The 19,946-nt window shown below is 38.7% G+C and overlaps 2 protein-coding genes across 6 annotated transcripts in view; one reads left to right on the top strand and one right to left on the bottom strand.

The window, feature by feature from the left end:
* The window catches only part of SERAC1 (serine active site containing 1), a 28,088-nt gene extending 14,054 nt beyond the window's left edge, over window positions 1-14,034 (bottom strand). For 2 of the 4 annotated variants that reach the window (XM_076333781.1, XM_076333784.1), the window contains exons 1-9: window positions 13,983-14,034; window positions 10,726-10,817; window positions 9,324-9,360; window positions 8,871-9,007; window positions 7,683-7,772; window positions 6,604-6,735; window positions 5,013-5,134; window positions 2,829-2,957; window positions 1,315-1,428 (exon numbers count right to left, since the gene is read on the bottom strand). In XM_076333781.1, the coding sequence (XP_076189896.1) occupies window positions 1,315-1,428; window positions 2,829-2,957; window positions 5,013-5,134; window positions 6,604-6,735; window positions 7,683-7,772; window positions 8,871-9,007; window positions 9,324-9,360; window positions 10,726-10,816 (852 nt within the window). In that variant the 5' untranslated portion in view covers window position 10,817; window positions 13,983-14,034. The other 2 variants (XM_076333783.1, XM_076333782.1) reach the window with 2 other exon arrangements.
* Window positions 14,035-14,114: 80 nt separating this feature from the next.
* GTF2H5 (general transcription factor IIH subunit 5) lies at window positions 14,115-18,196 on the top strand. 2 transcript variants are annotated; one of them, XM_076333785.1, is made up of 3 exons: window positions 14,115-14,196; window positions 14,641-14,759; window positions 17,798-18,196. In XM_076333785.1, the coding sequence occupies exons 2-3, from the start codon at window positions 14,725-14,727 to the stop codon at window positions 17,976-17,978; spliced, it is 216 nt and encodes a 71-aa protein (XP_076189900.1). In that variant the 5' UTR covers window positions 14,115-14,196; window positions 14,641-14,724; the 3' UTR covers window positions 17,979-18,196. The 2 variants fall into 2 exon arrangements, with proteins under 2 accessions (XP_076189900.1, XP_076189901.1); XM_076333786.1 differs by having other exon boundaries at window positions 14,116-14,196; window positions 14,703-14,759.
* Window positions 18,197-19,946: the final 1,750 nt, after the last annotated feature.

The following is a 19,946-nucleotide window of genomic DNA, read 5'->3' as shown; positions in this document are numbered from 1 at the left end:
ATTGTCTGCATTTGTTAAAGCACTATCTCAACCAGAGCTACTTGTCTTCCTGTTCACCACCTAAACTGCAATCATTATAAACCCTTCTCTTTGAGATGCAAAGGTATTTCTACACTCCAAACAGTACTGCTATCGCTATTGATCTTAAGGGCAACAACAGATTGTAGTCCAAGCAGATGAATATGCACTAATTAGTTGTAGTGTCAACTACTGATATTGGCCAAATGCTTATGACTTGAACATGTCTACAGTGCTTAAAAATGTATGGTAGTTATGGAATTGCTGATGTCGTCAAGTCTGTGGCTTTCAACAAAGACAGACACACATTTGGAATGAGTACAGTCACAACAGAATATAACAAATTCTAGACTAAGTCAGAATTTCTATGTATATGGAAGATGTGAAAGGAATACTGGCAAACTGCACTTTATCCATCCCTACTACTGATAACAATTTGGTATTCTCAACGCTGTTTCTCAGTGTTCTAGGCTTCTGAACAATTAAGTGCACACTGAAGAGTGCAGCAATAGGAATCAAGAAGAATCATTATTACACAAAATCTTCCACACTCTTCATCTGTGTCTGCAAAGAACAGACTGGTCCTGGGAATGCACTGTATTAGTTGCATGCTGTGCAATATCCTGCCCAAAGGCAGTGACCCTTAAAGGAGGGACCTTTGTGAATAGCCAAGGTTTGCATTCCGTTCTGGCTTCCGATTAGAGTGGATTCATGAGGCTACTTTGCTTTCTGGAAACCTGGCACTAGAGTTGGATTAAGAGCCATAAGAAGAGACCATTTGTAAGCTTTCTGAACTGATGTACACCAACTCACACAAATCCATACACACTTTGCACTGAGAATTTCACATCATCAGTATCTTGCTTACTGAGAAGCTGCAGAGTAGAAACACCGTTTTCCTCATGAAATCTATCTCCAATGACTTTGAGTGCCAGTGGGAGTAGCCCTACACAGAAAAGGCTTGTTAAAGCCATCTGGACTTCAGGCATTCTCTCCTGCTTTTCTGTGTCAGAGCTGCCCTTTTACTTCTTGAAAGATATATACAGGTATACTACAGGGGAATTTATACAGGCTAATTAGAAACAATTAGTAACAGAACTTACATACACTTCCCACAAGAAAAAATGACTTTGTTATGCTGCCTTCCAATTCACATCAGTCTCAGTTGTCTGAGCATCCTTACTCCTGAGGGGTAGGAGACAAGGAAATGGCTACTCCTTCCCAATATATGAGAGAGCATTAGAAAGGAATGTTTATAAATACAACTTTTCAGTTATAGTTTAAAGGACAAATTACCTTAGAATGCTGTACTAAAGCTTGCAAGCAAAAGAGTTCCACTGTCTCTGAAGGGATTTTACTCAATGTCTCACAATATGGAAGTCCATTTCCTCCAAAACACCATAAGCCTCCCTGAAATGAGAATCAGTAAAAATTATACCACATTCCAAATAGCTATATAAAATAAGCACTTCTAAACTAAAACGTTAAGCATGTAATGATCTATCAAAATTGCTATAAAAAGTGCACAGCATGCATGCATTTTTCAAGATTACAAATTACACAACAGTACACCATAAAAATATCTACTATTTTTAACTGAAAATATTAAATAGATTTTCAGTCAGTAGTCTCCATAGTCTATTAACTTCAAAACATACAATAAAGGGGGAAAATGTAGGATTTTCATTTTGCTACTGAATGTCTTCTTTTAAGATCATTTGCTTAAGCATAAAAAAAAGCAAGAATCGGACTGCATCTAGACTTCCATAGTTGCAAAAATGTGAAGAGGAGGAAAAAAGGTCTTCAGCACTTAGCATAGTCTCCGAAGACCAGTCCCTCTCAATCATGCAGTAGGAAGACCAGCAAAACCTCAATAAAGAACAGTTTTCTAGAACAGCATGATTATCAAAATGCCTCCATGTGTGGTGTCCTACCAAAGCTCCCTTTGTAGCAAGAGCTCTGGCTGTGAAAACAATAAAGGAGTCATAGCGTAAAAATATAACACTTAACTGTGTCATAGGAAATAAAGAGTTATTGCACTCTGAAATCTCTAAATAAAGCCTGTCAGGCATCATTATTAAAATATGACAGTCATTTTTATTATTGTATTTTACAAAAAATAATAATCACCGATTAAAAAAGTCACAACTTTTTAATAAAAAAAAAATGCACAAGAGGTAGTGGATGACACTGGCATTACAATTATTATTTTTAAGCAATAACTGCACTTTAAATGACGTTCCTAAAGCCACTTAGGAAGTTGTTGGACAGACAGAGTTGAAGAATTCCTAGTTTCCAGGCCCAAACAGACCACTAGACTATTCCAATTCCAGTTTTGGCAACAGTAACCTGTTACAGGGAGGCTCTTCCATGTGATATAACAGAGTTTACTATTTAAGGTGTGCTAACAACTTATCAGTTTGCTAGTAAGACTTAACAGAGGTTTAATCATCTCAGCAGTGAAAGAACAGTCAAACAACGGTAAGACGAAATGTGAAAAAAATCATTTTATGAGCACTGCAAGGGGAAGGAAATGTTCTGGACAAAATGTTGAAATATCTGCTTTATGGGAAGGCTTGTAAGTAAAGATAAAATCTTTCTCTAGACCAACTAGTACAGCTGGGAAAGATAAACAAGCTTTCAAGCAGACAGACTGTATGTAGAAGAGATTTTACTTATGTTGTAGGGTCACAAAGTCTCTGTTTTTCTCTTCCCCTTATAATGCTCAAAAATATGGAAATAGGTTTGTATCTTTGAGCTCTGCAGGAACAAAGAATCCAAATAGTTCTATTCTGCAGGTGGGAACTCACCCTTTGTGCAGCAAGAGTCTGACTACTTTCACGTAAAGCAAGAGATGTGAAGTACTGGACGCATGGATCAAGACCAGTCTGAGGTAAAGATACTAACAACAAGCGAAGTTCATCTTCTATGGGATAATCCTGTGAGAAGTAAGCACAAATAGCTTTTAGTTCTGTTCAAAGCATGAAGCAAAACACAGAGAAAAGAAAGATCTGAAATAATGGAATCAGCCACATTAATAAGGCCATAAAATACGAACCCTGGACTTGAGTGCTCTGCAATTTCAGTTTAATAGTTATACCTGTAAAGACTTTGGAAACTGATAATTCTAAAACCACCAACTGAGTGATGAAAAGTAAGCTTTGAACTTCACACTTTGGTGTCGTTATTCTAATAGGTCCAGAAGGGCAAAAGAAAAAACAGTTCCTCTTGGCACAGGAAGCTTAAAAGTTCACCCTTAACTACACAGCAATTTTGGTGCTGCTCCGTTAAAATGAATGTATAAATTACTAATAAAAAATACAGACAACATTTCTTTTAATCTTTTATCTTCAAAATATTCCTATAGACGTTCATTTAATAATCCAGGGTAGGTGACAGAAAAACAGATTCAACAAAGTAATTTTATTTGCCCAGTCATGGAACTTGCAGTTACTCTAATCCTTGCTACAATCAGAGATGGAGACATATCTGATGTGCAGAGCAACACTTGCTGCCACAATGATTTGCTTCAACTTCCTAAGCAGCAGATTGGGAACTCTTAGCTTCAATCACCTCGCAATCATACTGCTGTAAAAATAAAGTATATACAGAACCATATACTAGTGTAACCTACTACTTCAGGCCTGACAGGTACAGATCCACTATCATGTAATGTTACAAAGATAAGAAAGCAAAAACTGAGAATATCGCTACCAATCAAAGCTGGTTTTCAGAGTTTTGTTGGCTAAGATGTACAGGTATTCTCTGTCAGGGACCTTTGCCACCATTCATTCTATTAGCATTACAGAAGACCTCTTATATTATGCTTTGTGCGCCAATTCTGTTTATGGAAGAAGCTGATATGATGACATGATTGATCAAACCATCATATGTATATACTTACTAATTGACATAAAAACAAAACAAGGTCAGATCTATCCAATACGGATTTGTTGGTACCCAAAAGCTGGCAATGAAGAGGTGGGCCTACAGCAGGGCTAGGCATAAAGAAAACAAGGCTGGTAGATCTTATTGTAAGTAAAGAGAATGGGGAAGAGCCACATCCCAACCTCAGAACCTCTGGAGGCATTTGGGAATTTAAGACAGATTACTCAAAGCTGTTCCAGATGTTACATATTTGCTCATCTGATTAATTCTCAGTTACTGTATTGAGGTACAATGCATTTCAGCAGCTAAAATCATACTTACTGAATTTTCTGTTGGAATACTATTCAATTAAATCTAACAAGTACTGTGATAACTGAAGTTAAATAAAACTTAGTTATTAGAATAACCCTAAAGCTCATGTCCAAACACTTTCTGTAACTTCTGAAGTCACACAATCTACTTAGATTAAGATGTCAAAAGGAGAAGACAGCAGAATTTTTGGTGAAAGGCAGTGAGTATGTCTGCATTAGTGATTCAATGTGTTGGAGGAATTTTTCCAGGCAGCAAACCTCCATTGCATCTGCACTTGGGAGTCACATGGTGCACCTAAAATTATTTCCCTACTTACATAATCAAGGTTAAAGCTGCGTGCCAGAACACTATCTAGAGCACCACACTAGCAGTGAGGATGAAAAGTCCTCTAGGAGTGCTCTCTATGCATAGGATTCTGTCAGTATCAACAAGGCAATCTAGGATGACTTAATATAAGACTCCTTTACATTGCCTATTAGGTACAGACAGGCAGTGTGTGCATCAGACTGGTAACTGGCTCAAACTTCACTGCTAGTAAATGTGTAATGTGGACATACCGTCCGAGAACAGTAATTGATCAAACCCACATCCTTACTCCTTTCCATCATGCCTTCACTAATGCAGATATACCCCAGGGGTATATCACTATATTATAGTTTTGTATTTTGGTTTTGATTTTACTACTCGTTAGTTACTTTAGAAGAACTCCACTTTAGTATAGTTACATGTAACAATGAAAGCACTAAAAACAAAGCAAGCAAAAGTCATCTAACGCCTACTTTTCATTTACTTACACTCTTTATTTTTGGCAATGGTGGCGGAGGCAGGAAAAAGCGAAGGTCGATATCTTTGGATCGAGCCAAACCTATAGCAGTCCTTTGATCACAGGTTTGGGCAACTGTACCATACTGATAATCTGTAGTACAAGAACTTCAGGGTTAGGGTTGAAACTAACCTTAAATATTTAATTTGGTTTTAAACGTAGTTTCTGATCTACTTTGTTAATATACTTGAAAACAGAACCACCTCTCTGCAATCTACATAAATAAGCTCTGATTTTGTAATCACAAATTCCAAAAGACAAATATTGCAGTTGTTAGACCAGCACTACACTGAACTGAAGACACCTGGGCACTAATTGTTCATTATAGACCAGTTTGATAAAGGTCCTCAGATATAAGTTGAACACAAGCAAAAGCAAACATTCAGTATTGCCACTGTGAGAGGATTACAAGGACTACAAACCCAAGCTTATTCCCCTGGGCTCGAGTTAAAATTTGAAAGGCATATGCATATGCTGGCTGTGAAAAGTTAGCACATTTTCAGTCTTCCTTGGACTCAGTTTTGGAATATCAGGTTAAAAAAAAGCCCATTTCCCTCATGAGGTAGTTGGCAAGAATAATTAGCGTTTGCAAAACATCCAAATACTACAGCAATGAGCACTACAGAGAAAAGGAGATAACTAAAAGCAACTAGATTCCCAGGTACTGGCCATCTTGTGCACTGAGATCACCTGCTAACAGTATTCTCCTACGAACACAAGATGTTTATAGTAAATTAGTACACATAGCTTCAGTTTTGGTACAGCCTAGCTTTCAAAAAGCTGTGTTTGAAAACATTTGATGTAAACTGCGTGGGGTGATTAATTAGAATTTTATAGAGGCAATCTGAAACGAGATAAATCCCATGGCGTGGAGTTGCACTGGAAGAGTGAAAGGTCCTCAACTGACTGGATTACCAGAATAACGAGAGTCAAGATTAGAGTGTCACCTAGTTTATACGGACTAGTGATGGAGGCAGGAGGAGGACACACATATACACCCCACTCCCCCTTTACTTGGGGTTTCAAGGATATTCGCTGCTAGAGGAACAGGGAGGACTTATTACTACCAAGTAATAGTAACTAGGATGGAAAATGACTTACAATAATGCTTGCACATACAAGTCCTCTACCTCTAGTTTGTCATTACCACCTATTAGCTCCTAATCAATTTTTATTAACTGAACCATAGTCTTAAACCCACTCCCCTACAGAGCCTTATAAAAATCTCTGCCAGAACTAGTGACCTTATTAGCAGTTCGAACAGAAAAGCTAAGGAACTAATGAACGTGAACTGCTCTCCCACACCGCGGCAGTGGCTGCGATTCTCTGGTGGGGAAACAGAGAGAGGCCTGCACTGCAGATACACACTCTGTATCAGAGTATTAGGAAAGAAGAATTACTTGAAATGTAAATAAACCCCCCACATTTTAGACCAAATTTCAGAGCATATTTACACTCCTTGCAGCTACTAGCCTTTTTTCATGTTGGTAGCAGACTTGCAACAGCTAACTGAGACTTTGTCACATTTCTGGGATGAATAAGGCTACATCAGCATACGTTACCATGCCAATGACTGTTTTTTGCCAGGTCTTGTACAGCCTGCAGTCGGACCTCTTTGTCTTCTGACTGACTTCTCTTTAAGAGGAGCCATAAGGCACATTCATGATCTTCTCCATCAAATGTACTGAATTGTTCTTTTACCAGAAAACAAATAAAAGCCAAGTTATTATTAATGAGCATTTTAACAGTCACATTTCTATTCATTGAGTAAAAAAAAAAAAAAAAAAAATTTCTTTTAATATTGAATATTAGTTGTTAACAGTAATTTAGAGTGTGATGTTTTAATATTGAATTAGTACAATAAACAATGACAGAACGGCATTAGTAAAATGTTGATCCTTAAATTAATAGGATGGTTTTGATTTGTTTTAGTGGCACGAAGTTGGTATTTCCTATATATGTTACACACACATCCCCTGGCTGGCACTTACCAACCAGAATTGCCAGCTTCCAGCAGGAGCTGGATATGATTAGCAACTCTTGAGGTTCTGACCTTGAACAATTAATTTCATAGCACCACAGTGGAGGTACATATTGTTATAATCATTTGTTTAACAGATAGTTAAATGAGAACAGATAGTATGCCTCAGGAGCACAGTTTTTATATAAATTGAAATTCTTATTTTTAATTACTCTAAAAAGCAGCGAAACACTGTTACAATAAGACCATGCTGCTTTCAGTTAATATTGGCAATTCTGATGAAAGCATAACATACTTTTCTAAAATGAAATTTTGAAAGAATTTTGTCCCTCAAACACCTTTTGTACACAAAACTGGTATCAAATATTAACCTGGTATCTTAAACTTCAAATCTCTTCTGACACAGTAAAAAAAAAAAAAAAATCTCAAATCTCTTCTTAACCATCACTTTCATTTACTTTAAGAAAAGGAATGGTTTTAATACATAGAAAAGATACTACTATTCTGTATTAATACGGAAAATTATAGTAATATTACCACCGTTTCAAAGACAAAAGAACATGTTAAGCTTGTAAGAAAAATTATTTTACTTTCGAAAAGGCTTATGTTTTACTAGTCAAAAATAATCATCGTAGATAAATCCATGCTTTCAATACCTACCATTAAAAGGTCTCCGGAAAATTTTAGCTTCTGTTTCTAGAATTTTCCTCACAGCTTTATGGATTTCTTTTCTGGCTTGGTATGTGATCCCTATGAGAGTTTTTTTAGATTACTGGAAGTCTGAAAGACAGCTCTATTACATTATTTTTCATATATATATATACACACACGTATGTATATACACAAAGACAAATGTAAGGTCTTGCACCCGGGAAAACATAATCCAGGAGTGCAGCACAGGCTGGGATCTACCCGGCTGGGGAGCAGCTCTGTGGAAAGGGACCTGGGGGTCTTGGTGGACAACAAGCTCAGTATGAGTGAACAGTGTGCTGCTGCAAAGAAAGCCAACAGGAGGCTGGGTTGCATCAACAAGGGCATCACCAGCAGAGATAAAGAAGTCATTATCCCACTCTACTTGGCACTTGTCAGGCCACACCTGGAATATTGTGTTCAGTTTTGGTCCCCGCTATGTGAAAAAGATGTGGACAGGCTGGAGAGGGTCCAGAGAAGGGCCACAAGGATGATCAAAGGACTGGGAAGCCTGCCATATGAGGAAAGGCTGAGAGAACTGCGTTTGTTCAGCCTTGAGAAAAGAAGGCTTAGGGGAGACCTTATCACCATGTTCTAGTATTTAAAGGGTGGCTACAAAGAAGATGGAGACTCCCTTTTTACAAGTAGTCACATGGAAAAGACGAGGGGTAGTGGGTACAAGTTACTCCTGGGAAGATACCAATTGGACACAAGAGGAAAATTTTTCACAATGAGAACAATCAGCCATTGGAATAATCTCCCGAGGGCAGTGGTGGATTCCCCAACATCGGACACTTTTAAGATTTGGCTAGACAGGGTGCTGGGCCATCTTGTCTAGACCGTGCTTTTGCTAAGAAAGGTTGGACCAGATGATCCTTGAGGTCCCTTACAACCTGGTATTCTATGATATATACATGAAATAGATATATACACACACATATATATAGACAGAATTGTCTCATATATAGAGAACTATATGTATAGAACTACCTTAAAAAAACAGCCACCAGCTTAAAATTAATTTGGTGACATTGTGAAGAATATTATTTTTGTAACAGATCTCAGGAAGTATATCTTTCCTTATATAAGGGTGACTTCCAGAAACATTCTATTCTCTTAAAATTCTATTTTTAGAATCCAAATAATTATGCACCTTACCTTGATAGTCACTTGGATTTAGAGAAGTTGTACGTACGTATACGTAGGATTTAAGTTTTTCTTGATGTATAGCTTGAGTATCAATTTGCAGTAACTTCTTTAAGGACAGGACTTCATATGTAATGAATACAAAACCTCTTTAAATAAAAGAAAACTGCATATGAATATTAATTTAAAAAAATTATGATAGCAAAAATACGTTAACAATCATTTTGGTATCAATCATCCAGATTTTACCAAATATATAATAGTCTGCAGATTATTTTGATGTAGCAAAGTAGAGAAAAGACTCTAAAATACTTAAGAGGTAATAACTATCAGAAAATACGCTTCAAAACTATATTCTACCATGTTTTCAGGTCCCCTACTATTGTCACATTTTTTGAAAGATACATGAATTAATATTTTAACTGTATACATAAGTTACATATATGCTTGTCAGCTACAACTTACCCTAGTATAAGCGATCCAGTTACCTTTGCAATTTTTCCTTGAAAAAACAAAAAATGCATGTCAAACAAAGTTGTGTGCATCACCTCAATATAAACATAGCATCTGATTACGAGACAGTAAGAATTTCAGCCATTAAGAGTAAGCTTTTTTAAATTTTTCTATTGCTCTCTGGCTTTCAGGAAATCATTACCTAAATTTACAAACAGAGAAAACATCACTTGATTAGAACTTCTGGCTCTCCTAAGCAAGATGATAAAACATGTATCCTGCCAGTGCTATTTACTTTGAGTATTGCTACCTATCAATTACACTCATTGCTCAGCTGCAGGAATCAACAGTAAACTTTCTCTGCCTGCATCACTAGCATTCATTTGGAACTCCAGATCATTTTAAGGAGTTAACTTTTTCTTACACGGCGTGGATATTTCTTCAATGTATATGAATACATACAGGACTACGTATGTTCTTTGAAAAGTCCTGCAGAAACTCCCTAAGAAAAAATATTTTTAAAATAATTCCATTGAATCTAATTTATAAAGCAAATAGCTGAATAAATACATGCCACTTGCAATAATTTCCCTTTTGAGTCTAAGGACTCCTGTCAGATTTGAGCTATTTTTTCTGGACAAAGTTGAGCTGATTATCTGAATGTAAGGATCTCAACACAGAGAAACTCTATTATTACCAGTAGCAGCAAACCCACTGGAACACATCTCACCTATCATGAATAATTCCTTTTCCTCAGCATGAATTGGGAGATTTGCCCCACAACCACCGCCACCAGGTTCTGTCTTTGCGAGACCATAAGAATTTTGGCATGCAGACAAGGGGCAGCTACATGTTGAAGAAATAACTGGCAGAGAAGGTTGAAAAGGCAAAAAAATGCAATGCTTCCTGTAGAGCAGAAGAGGAAATATCCTATCTTTTAATGCTCAAAAATAAACTTCGGAATCATAAGAATTGTCATTCTATACAGAAGGCACCAAAGAAAGCAGAGACTAAGCAGGGAATGCTGCAGAACTAATATCAGTAAATAAGGAGGAAGAAACAATAGAAACACTTTATTCAAACTTTATGGATGTAATTGTTTCATGGCTCTAGAGGTTAAAAAAAAAAATCAGATACAAGATGGAGTTTAAGATAGTTTAATGAGATTGCATCTTGGGGGGACAACCCTCATCTCGTGCTCTAATCCCAGATAATCTGCTGGTGTCATTTTACATATCGCTAGGCAAAGCAAAGTCAGAAGCAGACATCCACTTCAGGCAAATAAAAGCTTTTGATCACAAAGTATTCAGGGATTTAGATCTTTTGTATCATTTAATTATGGATGGCGTCATACCAACACAGATTTTTCCTTTTTATTAACACCTCGGATGAATACATATAGAACTGTACTTACTGATATCATTCCATGGCAGATGTGTTTTTGTGGCTGGACCAGAAGTTCCTATTTGTCTATAGCAAAATATACAGTAAGCGGCCACTGACATTCTGTATATTAAAAAAAAAAAAAAGAAAAAGTAATGATTGATTTGAGAATTACAGCAGAAAACCTGTAGCAGTTTTCTTTCCTGTCTTTTTACAGCAAAGGTCATGATAGCAAAGGTCATGATTTATAGCAAAGGTCACAATAAACCATATTTATGTCATTTCACTCCATATAAAACGCTCTAATTAAAGAAGTCTATAAACTCCTCAATTTAATAGGCTGCATTTCAATTACAAGAAAAGTTTAAAGCAGTTTTTCATATAATTATGCATTACTGTTGATTTTAGTGAGTATGTATCTCCAATTAACTTCTCTGCTTGTAAGTCTCCTTTCCTACTTCTTAGTAGCTCTCCCTTAAATACCAGATACGGTCATATCTCCATCAAGACATTACTCAATATGACATGGGCTTTAATACAACTGAGTAACCAACTGCTTTTAAAGTTCATAATTGATTGTGTTAGCAAGTAAGTCTTTTTATTTTGACTAACAAGACTCCAAGGACTACTACGTATTTTTGCCTTTAAAGGGCAAATCAGACTAATACTTCAAGAATGTAAAAACAGTTAATAAAAATAAGTATTGGTTCTAAAATACTCTGACTCCATGGGCTTGTGAAACTCATAGGGCATGCTTACAGGTAAAACATAGAGGACACATCTCATTCTAGAAAAATTCTTACACATGCAAAAGAATGAAAAGCTAGCCATACCCATGACGAAGAGGAGAACCTTTTCTAAAATTAAGACCTTAGCAATTCAACACTACGAAGACACAGAATACTGACAAATTGCAAAGCATTCACTGAATGCTGAAATCAAACTAAGCAATATAGAATTTTTTTTCCAAATAGTCACAAACAAATGCACGTAATGTGATTTAGAACTACCGAAGTTCTGAACATAAAAGCAACCCAATGCAAGCATGAATCTTCTTGATAGTAATATGGTCCCCACAAAGGTAGCATCCGAGTGCTTCAGATACATGGAAGGATTTATTCTCCTGACGTATCTATTGATGCAAGATACTGAATTTTCCCCGTTTTACAGGTAGGAAAATGAGTTAAGACAAGCACAGTGCAACTTCCTTACACATTCTAGATACTACCTTGCCTCTTTGAACAAGTGGGACTATTCAGGAGGGATGGTAAAAGAGCCATGCTCTTTAGCCCACTGATCAAGGCTGCATCTTAACCACCGCACAGTAAGTTCAAAAAAAGTATACATATATTACTGAAGCACTGAAAACCAAGGCAATTTAGGCCAGGCAAAAGCACCAATTCCTGTTTCTACCACTCACATACATTTACCATTTTATGTATTAGCAAATGTAACTGCCTTTATGTTTGATTTATATAAGAAAAACTTACCTAAAGTTAGGAAAATATACAAATTGGCTTTGACAACCCACAACAGTCAAATTCTGTACATTACTTCTACTGAAGTCTTAATCTCAAGTCTTAATAGGTTGAAAATGTAGTATTTTTAGTGCAAGAACTATGCCAAAATCCACAAAGAATATTAAACTTCTATAACAATCCCAAAATACACAAAAATCGGTTGCTGCACACACTGCAGAAGTAACATGAAATTTGTATTTTATGACAGGTGAAATTTTAGTGTCTGCATTGATACACTTATGCTGACTGATACACTGAATTAAGTTAATCTGTTTAAACAGATTTAAAACCACACCACTATCTATCATACATTTAAGAAATTATTATGTTGGAAACATAGGTGTCCTTATTAAATGTCAAATTAAGTCTGTACCACCACAATGACAATTAACTCAAAATGATAAAATGTCATGCATGTAAATCTTGACCAGTAAATCTGATCTTAAAATATGGGAGCGCCTGATATTCCCCTTGAATTTAAGGTAATCTCTACAGACCAAAAAAAGAGCTTATATCGCTTTTAATGTCAGTGTCCAATTTCTCTAAACAAGGGGACTTTTTTGTTTCCTTCCATTAATATGTCTTCCCTCTTTTCTCGTTTCCCCAGAAGTTTTAATTTTCCCCATTCTCTTGCTTGTGTTTGGGAGACTTTGGAAAAACGTCAGCATTACCCCAGCACTGCCACAATCACAACAGACAACTTTTTGGCTTCTGTCATGTTTATCCATTGACTTCAACAGAGTACACAACACTATGAAACACTTTTAAGACATTAATAATCAGCCCCCTGGAGACACCACCCCCGCCTCCAAACTCTCTGTCTGATCTATGGCAGTTCCTTTACTATCTTTATTCATAGAACCACAGCATTCACATTTATTCTCCTACCTAACCACAGCCTGTAACTGCAATAAACATGTAGTTCAGTGACAGCAGGTGCCACAATTCCCTGAATTAAAGACATGCACCTGCAAACGCAAGAGGCCAAAGCCAGCACCATTTCTTTGTTGCCAGGAACCTCTGTTCAGGCCTGAGAGCAAATATGCTTAGGTATATAAAAATATAATGCAAAAAGACCCATTTTGTGCCCTGTTTCACAGCTGGTTCAGGAAGCGCTGCAGTCTGCAACAAGCTCCTGCACCGGCCCATGCCGATGAGGCTGTGTGGTGCCAACGTTTCTATCGTTACCCCAGCGTGGGGGGCAGGAACACTGCTGCCTCGCAACTAGGGTACATTTAAAAAAAAAAAAACAACCAAACTATGTTAGGCAACGCGACATCTAAATGGCCAAAGAGCAAAGCAGGGATAACTCCGTGCCTCCTTCCAAAGGGGAAAAAAATATTTGTTACCTTTCATGCGCTCACACGGAGCAGGTGAGGCCTAAGGCACCACTGTTGTTTCTGGAGGTTTTTAACAAGCGCGGGCTCTCCCGGGGCCTCCCCGCGCCCGGGCGGGGCAGCGCCGCTCGGCAGGCCGAGGCCGAGACGCCGGCAGGGCGGCGCAGCGGGGCAGGCGCGCTCGCCGCTGAGGGCTCCCGGAGCCCGGAAGGACTTCGAGGACGAGGTCGTTACAGTAAGAATAAATATTAAACCGGGAAAACACCCCGCAAACCCTCTGAGGTAAACAAGCACCCCGCTTCGGCAGGCAGTGACGGCGGGGCTGAGATCCCCCGCCCCGCAGCCCGAGCCCCACCCCCACCCCACCGGGCCCGCCCTCCCGCCGCCATTACCGAGCTCCCCCGCCCGCCCAGGCAAACGCTGCCGCTAACCTTCCGCCTCTCCTCCTCGCACCCGGCACGGGCGCCTACGCGCTCCCGTGACGCCAGCACGCTACGGGCCGCCCGGCCAATCCGGAGGTGATGCCGGGAGCGGAGGCGGGAGAGGGGAAGCCTGCGCATGCGCGTGGCACAGCGGCGGCGGTGGCCGGCGGGCGCGGTGCCTCAGTCGTCAGGGAAGCGGTCGGCGGCAGCGGCAGCTGCGGAGGTGAAGGGCGGGTGGGACCGGAGCCCCTGGGAGCGGCGGGACCTGCCGGCCGGGAGCCGCCCCGCCCGTTCAACGCCCCTGGGCGTCCCGGGGGCGGGTTGGGACTTGCCTCCCTCCGCCCGGGCCGCCTTTCGCAAGGCCGCGGCTCGCCTCCGGCGGCAGAAGAGCCGGTAGTCGGCCGCAGCTGCTGGAGGAGCTCGGCGGGGCTGGCGGGGGACGGAGCTGCTCTGACTGCTCTCAGGGGTGCGGGGAGAGGACTTTAATTTTCACAGCTCAGTGCCACACCTGAGCGGGCCCTGCTGCCCCGGCCTGGCCCCGCGCGCCTCTCTCCAAGCCCCCGGCCGCTCGTCCTAATAATAGCCGGGCGGCGCTGCTGGTCGGGGGGGTGAGTTGTCTTGAAGGATCGCTGAGTTCAGCCAGGGCGTTGGTTCTTTTTTCTTTCAGGTTTCCTTTGTTTACGTGTGTAATCCAAAGCAAGAGTTGTACTTGTCACCTCTTCCTTTCAGCTCTTGAAGGAGAAGTGAGAAGATGGTGAATGTTCTGAAAGGTGTTCTGATTGAATGGTTAGTAACAGCACTTACAGTCTCTTGTTGTGTCGAAGTCTACTTATTTCTTTAGAGCTGGAAATACTCTAAGTAACTTAGAAGTCTAGATAAAAAAAAGGAATTGTTGTGAGGAGGGGTGATGCTGAACAAGCAGACAAAAGAAAAATGTGGCCTTTGGGGGAAGAAGGAGAGAGGCAATTGTAGGTAATCCTAATTCCAAACTCCTTTTTTCTTTTCAAGATACTGTTTTCCGCTTATGCTTAACCATTAGACGTTCCCTCTTGCTCCTTATATTGCTTACAAATAATGCGGGTTTTTTGTTGCTGTTCATGATCAATGTGTTTCTTTACTGATTCTAGAGGGAGATAGATAACCTTTCATCCTTTCTTTCCTGTCTTTTTTTCAACTCCAGTCCAAATTCTGTTCAAGGCTCACATGTGTCTCTGTTTGTAGATCATACTCAAAAGTAATATGCTTGTCATTTGTAAAAGTAAGCTTTTGATGTATGTGCAGTAAACATGTTCTCATGCAATCTGAAGTCTCTAGGCTAAGAATCAGATAACTGGTTACCTCCAAAGTAAAAAGAAGCATCAGTCAAGATTTGTGGGGTCATTGCATCATATGACATATAAGATTTCTGCTGTACGCTTAGACTGTAAACATATTAACAGATTATAACTGCACAAAAGCAGAAGAACTTTGAACCTCTTGTGATGTGCCTGCATGGTACATATAGCTGTGAGCTTGCAGCAGCTAACTTCTGAGCTGACTGGACATTAGCCAGCTGAAGTCTGGATGTCTAATGGCTATGTGTGAGCAGTTCAGAGCCTAAACTCTGCTATAACAAAAAGCCTGTCTTCTCAAATTTGGCTCCATGCTAGTACATTAACAAACCTTCTGAAGCATAAGAAATTGCCTGCCTGCAGCTAACTATGTAAAGATGCCCAGAGCAGAATTCTTGACTGACAAGGCAAGAAGTCCTAAAATCTCAAGCAGTTAGCAAAATATTTTATTTTGCGCCTTATGTGTTTATTTTACACATACCTAAAGATCTGTGTGTTTTTATTCAGCTCCATGGCCACATCCCACTTAGTGTTAGCATGGAACTTAATCGTTCTCCCTGGAAGGGAAGGGAATTTTCTGTCTGATAACAAATCTACAGCATTTGTTATGCCATCAGATGGTTTCAACAGCCCCCTGGGAAACTGACCTTTGAGTTGGTTTTGCTAGCTCTTGGTGGTTTGGTTTTGTTTGTTTGTTTTCTCCCCACCTTTGCATAAGGGTAGTCCATGACTGGGCCCAAAATTCCATCCTAGGAGAAGATGCAGATTTACTATAAACCTGTCCCCTTGTTTACACTTCAGATACAAGTTTTTTTAAAACCCAATTTTCTGAGAATGTTTAAGATACCAAATGGATAGGGAGTGGAAAAAACAATAGACAGTTCTGAATGTCTAAATTATGCAAATAAAATAGTGAAATGTTGTGCAGGTCTTTTTTCCATATTCTTCCAATACATAGCTAAACTTTTCTGAAGACATCATATCAAGGATTATAATCTTCAAGTATTGTAATGAGATCATTGTTTCTGCTGTGACATACATCTACGGGCGCTGATTACAGCTCTGAATGTTGATTGTGTGAAACCCAGTTTCTGGATACTGCCTAACATCATACAAGCTGATCGTACCAGCTAGGACAAAAGCTTGTGCCATCTAGTGCTACTAATGTGAGTCACTAAGGTCCAGCTGAATAAAACAAGCAAAAAATAAACCTCCCTGCACCCATCCAAAAGGGGATGTGGAAGAATGCTGGGAACCACATACTTCTGGTATCTGATTTTTCTCAGCTCTTCGGTTTCTCCTTTGTTTCTCTTCTTACATGCCAGACCACATAAATAATGGCTCTTCTAAAGGAGATATTGCTTCCAGACTTTCCCATTCTCCTTTCCTCAAAATTACTTTGTACTTTGAAAACTCATCTTATTCCAGTCACGCTTCTGCAGGTTTGAGGCTAATATTAAAAATTGTCTTTTGAGTTGCTGGGTAGGGGGCAGGGGAAGGGTTTGGTTTCATAGTGCATGTCTTTGCACCATATATACTTTTAGGTAAGGGAGAATTGGTCCTCATACTGCATTTAAAAGAGAGAAGGTTAGCCAAAGAATTCTTTTAAGATTTACTATGTTATTAAGAATTCTTTTTAAGGACTACTGTGTTGCCAAAACAACTGTTGGTAATTTTGAAAGTGTCCTGAGCTACTTGATTCCAATTTCCTGTATTTCTTGCGCATATTCTTCACCAGTTGTTGCAATCAAATACTAAGTTTTACCAAAGAGCATGATTTTTCCTGTTTTGTAAAAACTAGTATCAGAATATTTTCTGAATTCTTCAAAATTTCAACAGATCAAAGAGCTTATATTTTGAAGCCATTTTATCTAGCTGCTTAGTATAATGCAGCTGTTTCAGTTACCTGTAATTTCCATAGTTCCAAAATGTTTTCTTCTAAACACTTAAATGTAACTTACAAGGTGGCATCATGAAAAAGAAGAGACTGTTCAGTTACGGTGTGATAAAGGTACAATTCATACATGACCACTTTTTCTCTCTGCTATACTATGAGTGAGGTCTATGTTCTCCTGGGTTTTGGTTACCTTTAAACAAAAATATGTTTTAAGAAAACATGTTTTTATGGTGCTATTTCTGAAGATAGAAATGTAAGTTCAAACTTGCTTCATTAAGGGTTGGTTTGGTTTTTTTTTAAGCTACTTTAACAGCAGCATAGGGGCACTTCTCTGCCAATCAAGTAGCCAGGTTTTTTTAGACTTTGTTATCAGTTTATTTTTATCTCTAAAGTAACCCAAGCAATTACTATTGTGAAAGAAACAACTTTTTCAAAAGCTTCATAAACTTCCTTTAAATTGTGAGCAACTCTTGAAATTAATATTAATCTCCCAAAGAACTTTGGGAGTGTCTTCAAAGGGTGAGGGGTTTTTTTGTTTGTTTTTAACTGTATCTTATTACAATGAGGTGGGATGTGATGTGTGTTTGTCTCTACAGTGACCCAGCAATGAAGCAGTTTCTGCTCTACTTGGATGAGTCAAATGCATTGGGAAAGAAGTTCATCATACAAGACCTGGATGAAACTCATGTCTTTGTATTAGCCGAGTTGGTTAACTTCCTCCAGGAGAGAGTGGGCGAGTTAATGGACCAGAACTCTTTTCCTATTACTCAGAAGTAAAAAGACCAGAGAAATGAGATTACTGCGAGTTTTGGAATAGTGAATTTCAATAGCTTGGGTTGTTACTGTTTTAATAGATACACTGTGGTTAGTAAGTTCTACATGAAAGTGGCTGCTCTAGAAAATGGATCATTTTCATAGACGAAATACTCTTGAATTGGATTTTATTTCTCATTTTGAAAGATTATGGTATCTTTATTAAAATCCTTAAAATGATACACTTGAGGACTTGCCTAGAGAATTTTTGATGCATGCTCTCTGTTTTTCCTTTAGGATTTTTATCTTGCAAGATGGTATGACCCAAAAATTAGAGTATTGTTTCTGTATTGGAATGCTATATGAACTCCTCTGACATGTTACATTCCTGTGGAATTGATTAAATATGGTTATAGTGTGACTGATAAAATGTAAAGAATGTCTGTTAAAGTATGATCTGTGCTTGATGGAACATCTCCATAAGTTGAAGCCATGGTCAGATACTGCTTTAACTTAATGGGTTTTATACACCAAAATGAAAGTTGGTGTGAGTTTTCTTTTTGTTTTGTGGGGAGTTTTTTGGGGTTCTGTTTGTTTGTTTTTTCCCCAACATTTTACAGATGCCCCATGCTACTTGCCTACTTTTACCAAGGCTATGCTTTCTGTGGTGTTCTGGGTTTGGGGAGTGGTGGTTGGGGACTAGGAGTTTGGAGGGGAGGGGGATATAGGGGGATGGGGACAACAAAATCCATTACCCCAGATCATCACATTTTAATTGTAAACTGATTACTTGCATATCAACAATAGCAGATTAAAGGGGTAACAGAAATGGGAGACCAATCCTTTAGATATAATTGCTTGTATTTTTCCACTGAAGCTAATAACCTAGTCACAATAAGCTATGTGATCAGGAAGGGGAAATAAAGACTTGGTTGCTCTACCTGTGAAGAAGCAAGCAAGCTGGTTTTGGTTTTTTTGGGTTTGTTGTTGGTTGGGGTTTTTTGTTTTGGTTTTTTTTCAGCTTAGCTCTTCCTCCCCTATTGCACTTCGCTGCAAAGAAAAAGCCTCATAGTTTCATAGGGTTTTTTTACACTGTATTTGTAACTCACTATCTCGGACACTTGCTTATTTAGTAAGTCAGCTAGTGCATGATGATAAAACCTGTGAAGATTTCTGTCTACAGATATGGCAGATACAGATTACAGAAACAAGAAGAATAACATGTATTACCTTTTCTCTTATCCTACTTCCTACTCAAAATAGTCAAATTTATTGGATCTATAGGTAATCATTTATAAATGAAAGACTTCTAGGCTATTACTTCAAAGGGAAGCTTGGTTTTCAGAGCTGCTCATGTACATCAGGTAGATGCCATCTTTTTATCTTTGGGGGAAAAACAAATGTAAATAGAAAGGCTTTTATAAGGAGCAGTTTTCTTTACTGACTCTCCCATCGTTGCTTTTTTTCTTGTCCAGTAGATATCAGATTATTTGGTGGTTTTGGTTTTGTTTTGTTTTTTTCCCAGGAATAGGGAAGCTTCAGGAGAAAGTTTCATTAGCTGTTTTTAATTAAAAAGCTGTCCAAAGAAAGTTCTGCAGAATTGTGTGTATTCCGGCTCATGTGGATGAGCAAATAGCCCTGTGGAATTTAGCTTCATGTAGTTTCTGGTACACCCCCCCCACCTTCTCTCTGACAATGGGTTTTGATCCAAGTTGTTAATCTCTTTCTTTTACAAGTGGATGCTTCCCCATGAATCGTGTAGATCTTGATCATGTAGATCAAGAACCAGCTACACAACTTCACTTGAAATAAAAAGTTGAAATCTTTTATGAATGGCTTATGGTTCCTTACCTCTTTCTTGAGATTGGTCAAACATTGACCTTATAACTGTTCTTTTGTGGAAGATTATTGGATGCTCATTTAATGGAGAGATAATCAGTAGTCTTAACATGGCATGATAGCTTAATGCAATTTATTTAAAAGTATCTGATA

This window comes from Aptenodytes patagonicus, chromosome 3 (assembly GCF_965638725.1).
Source record: "Aptenodytes patagonicus chromosome 3, bAptPat1.pri.cur, whole genome shotgun sequence".
Classification (NCBI taxonomy): Eukaryota; Metazoa; Chordata; class Aves; order Sphenisciformes; family Spheniscidae; genus Aptenodytes; species Aptenodytes patagonicus.
Note: the sequence above shows the minus strand (reverse complement) of the source record. Positions and strands in the feature narration are given on the sequence as shown.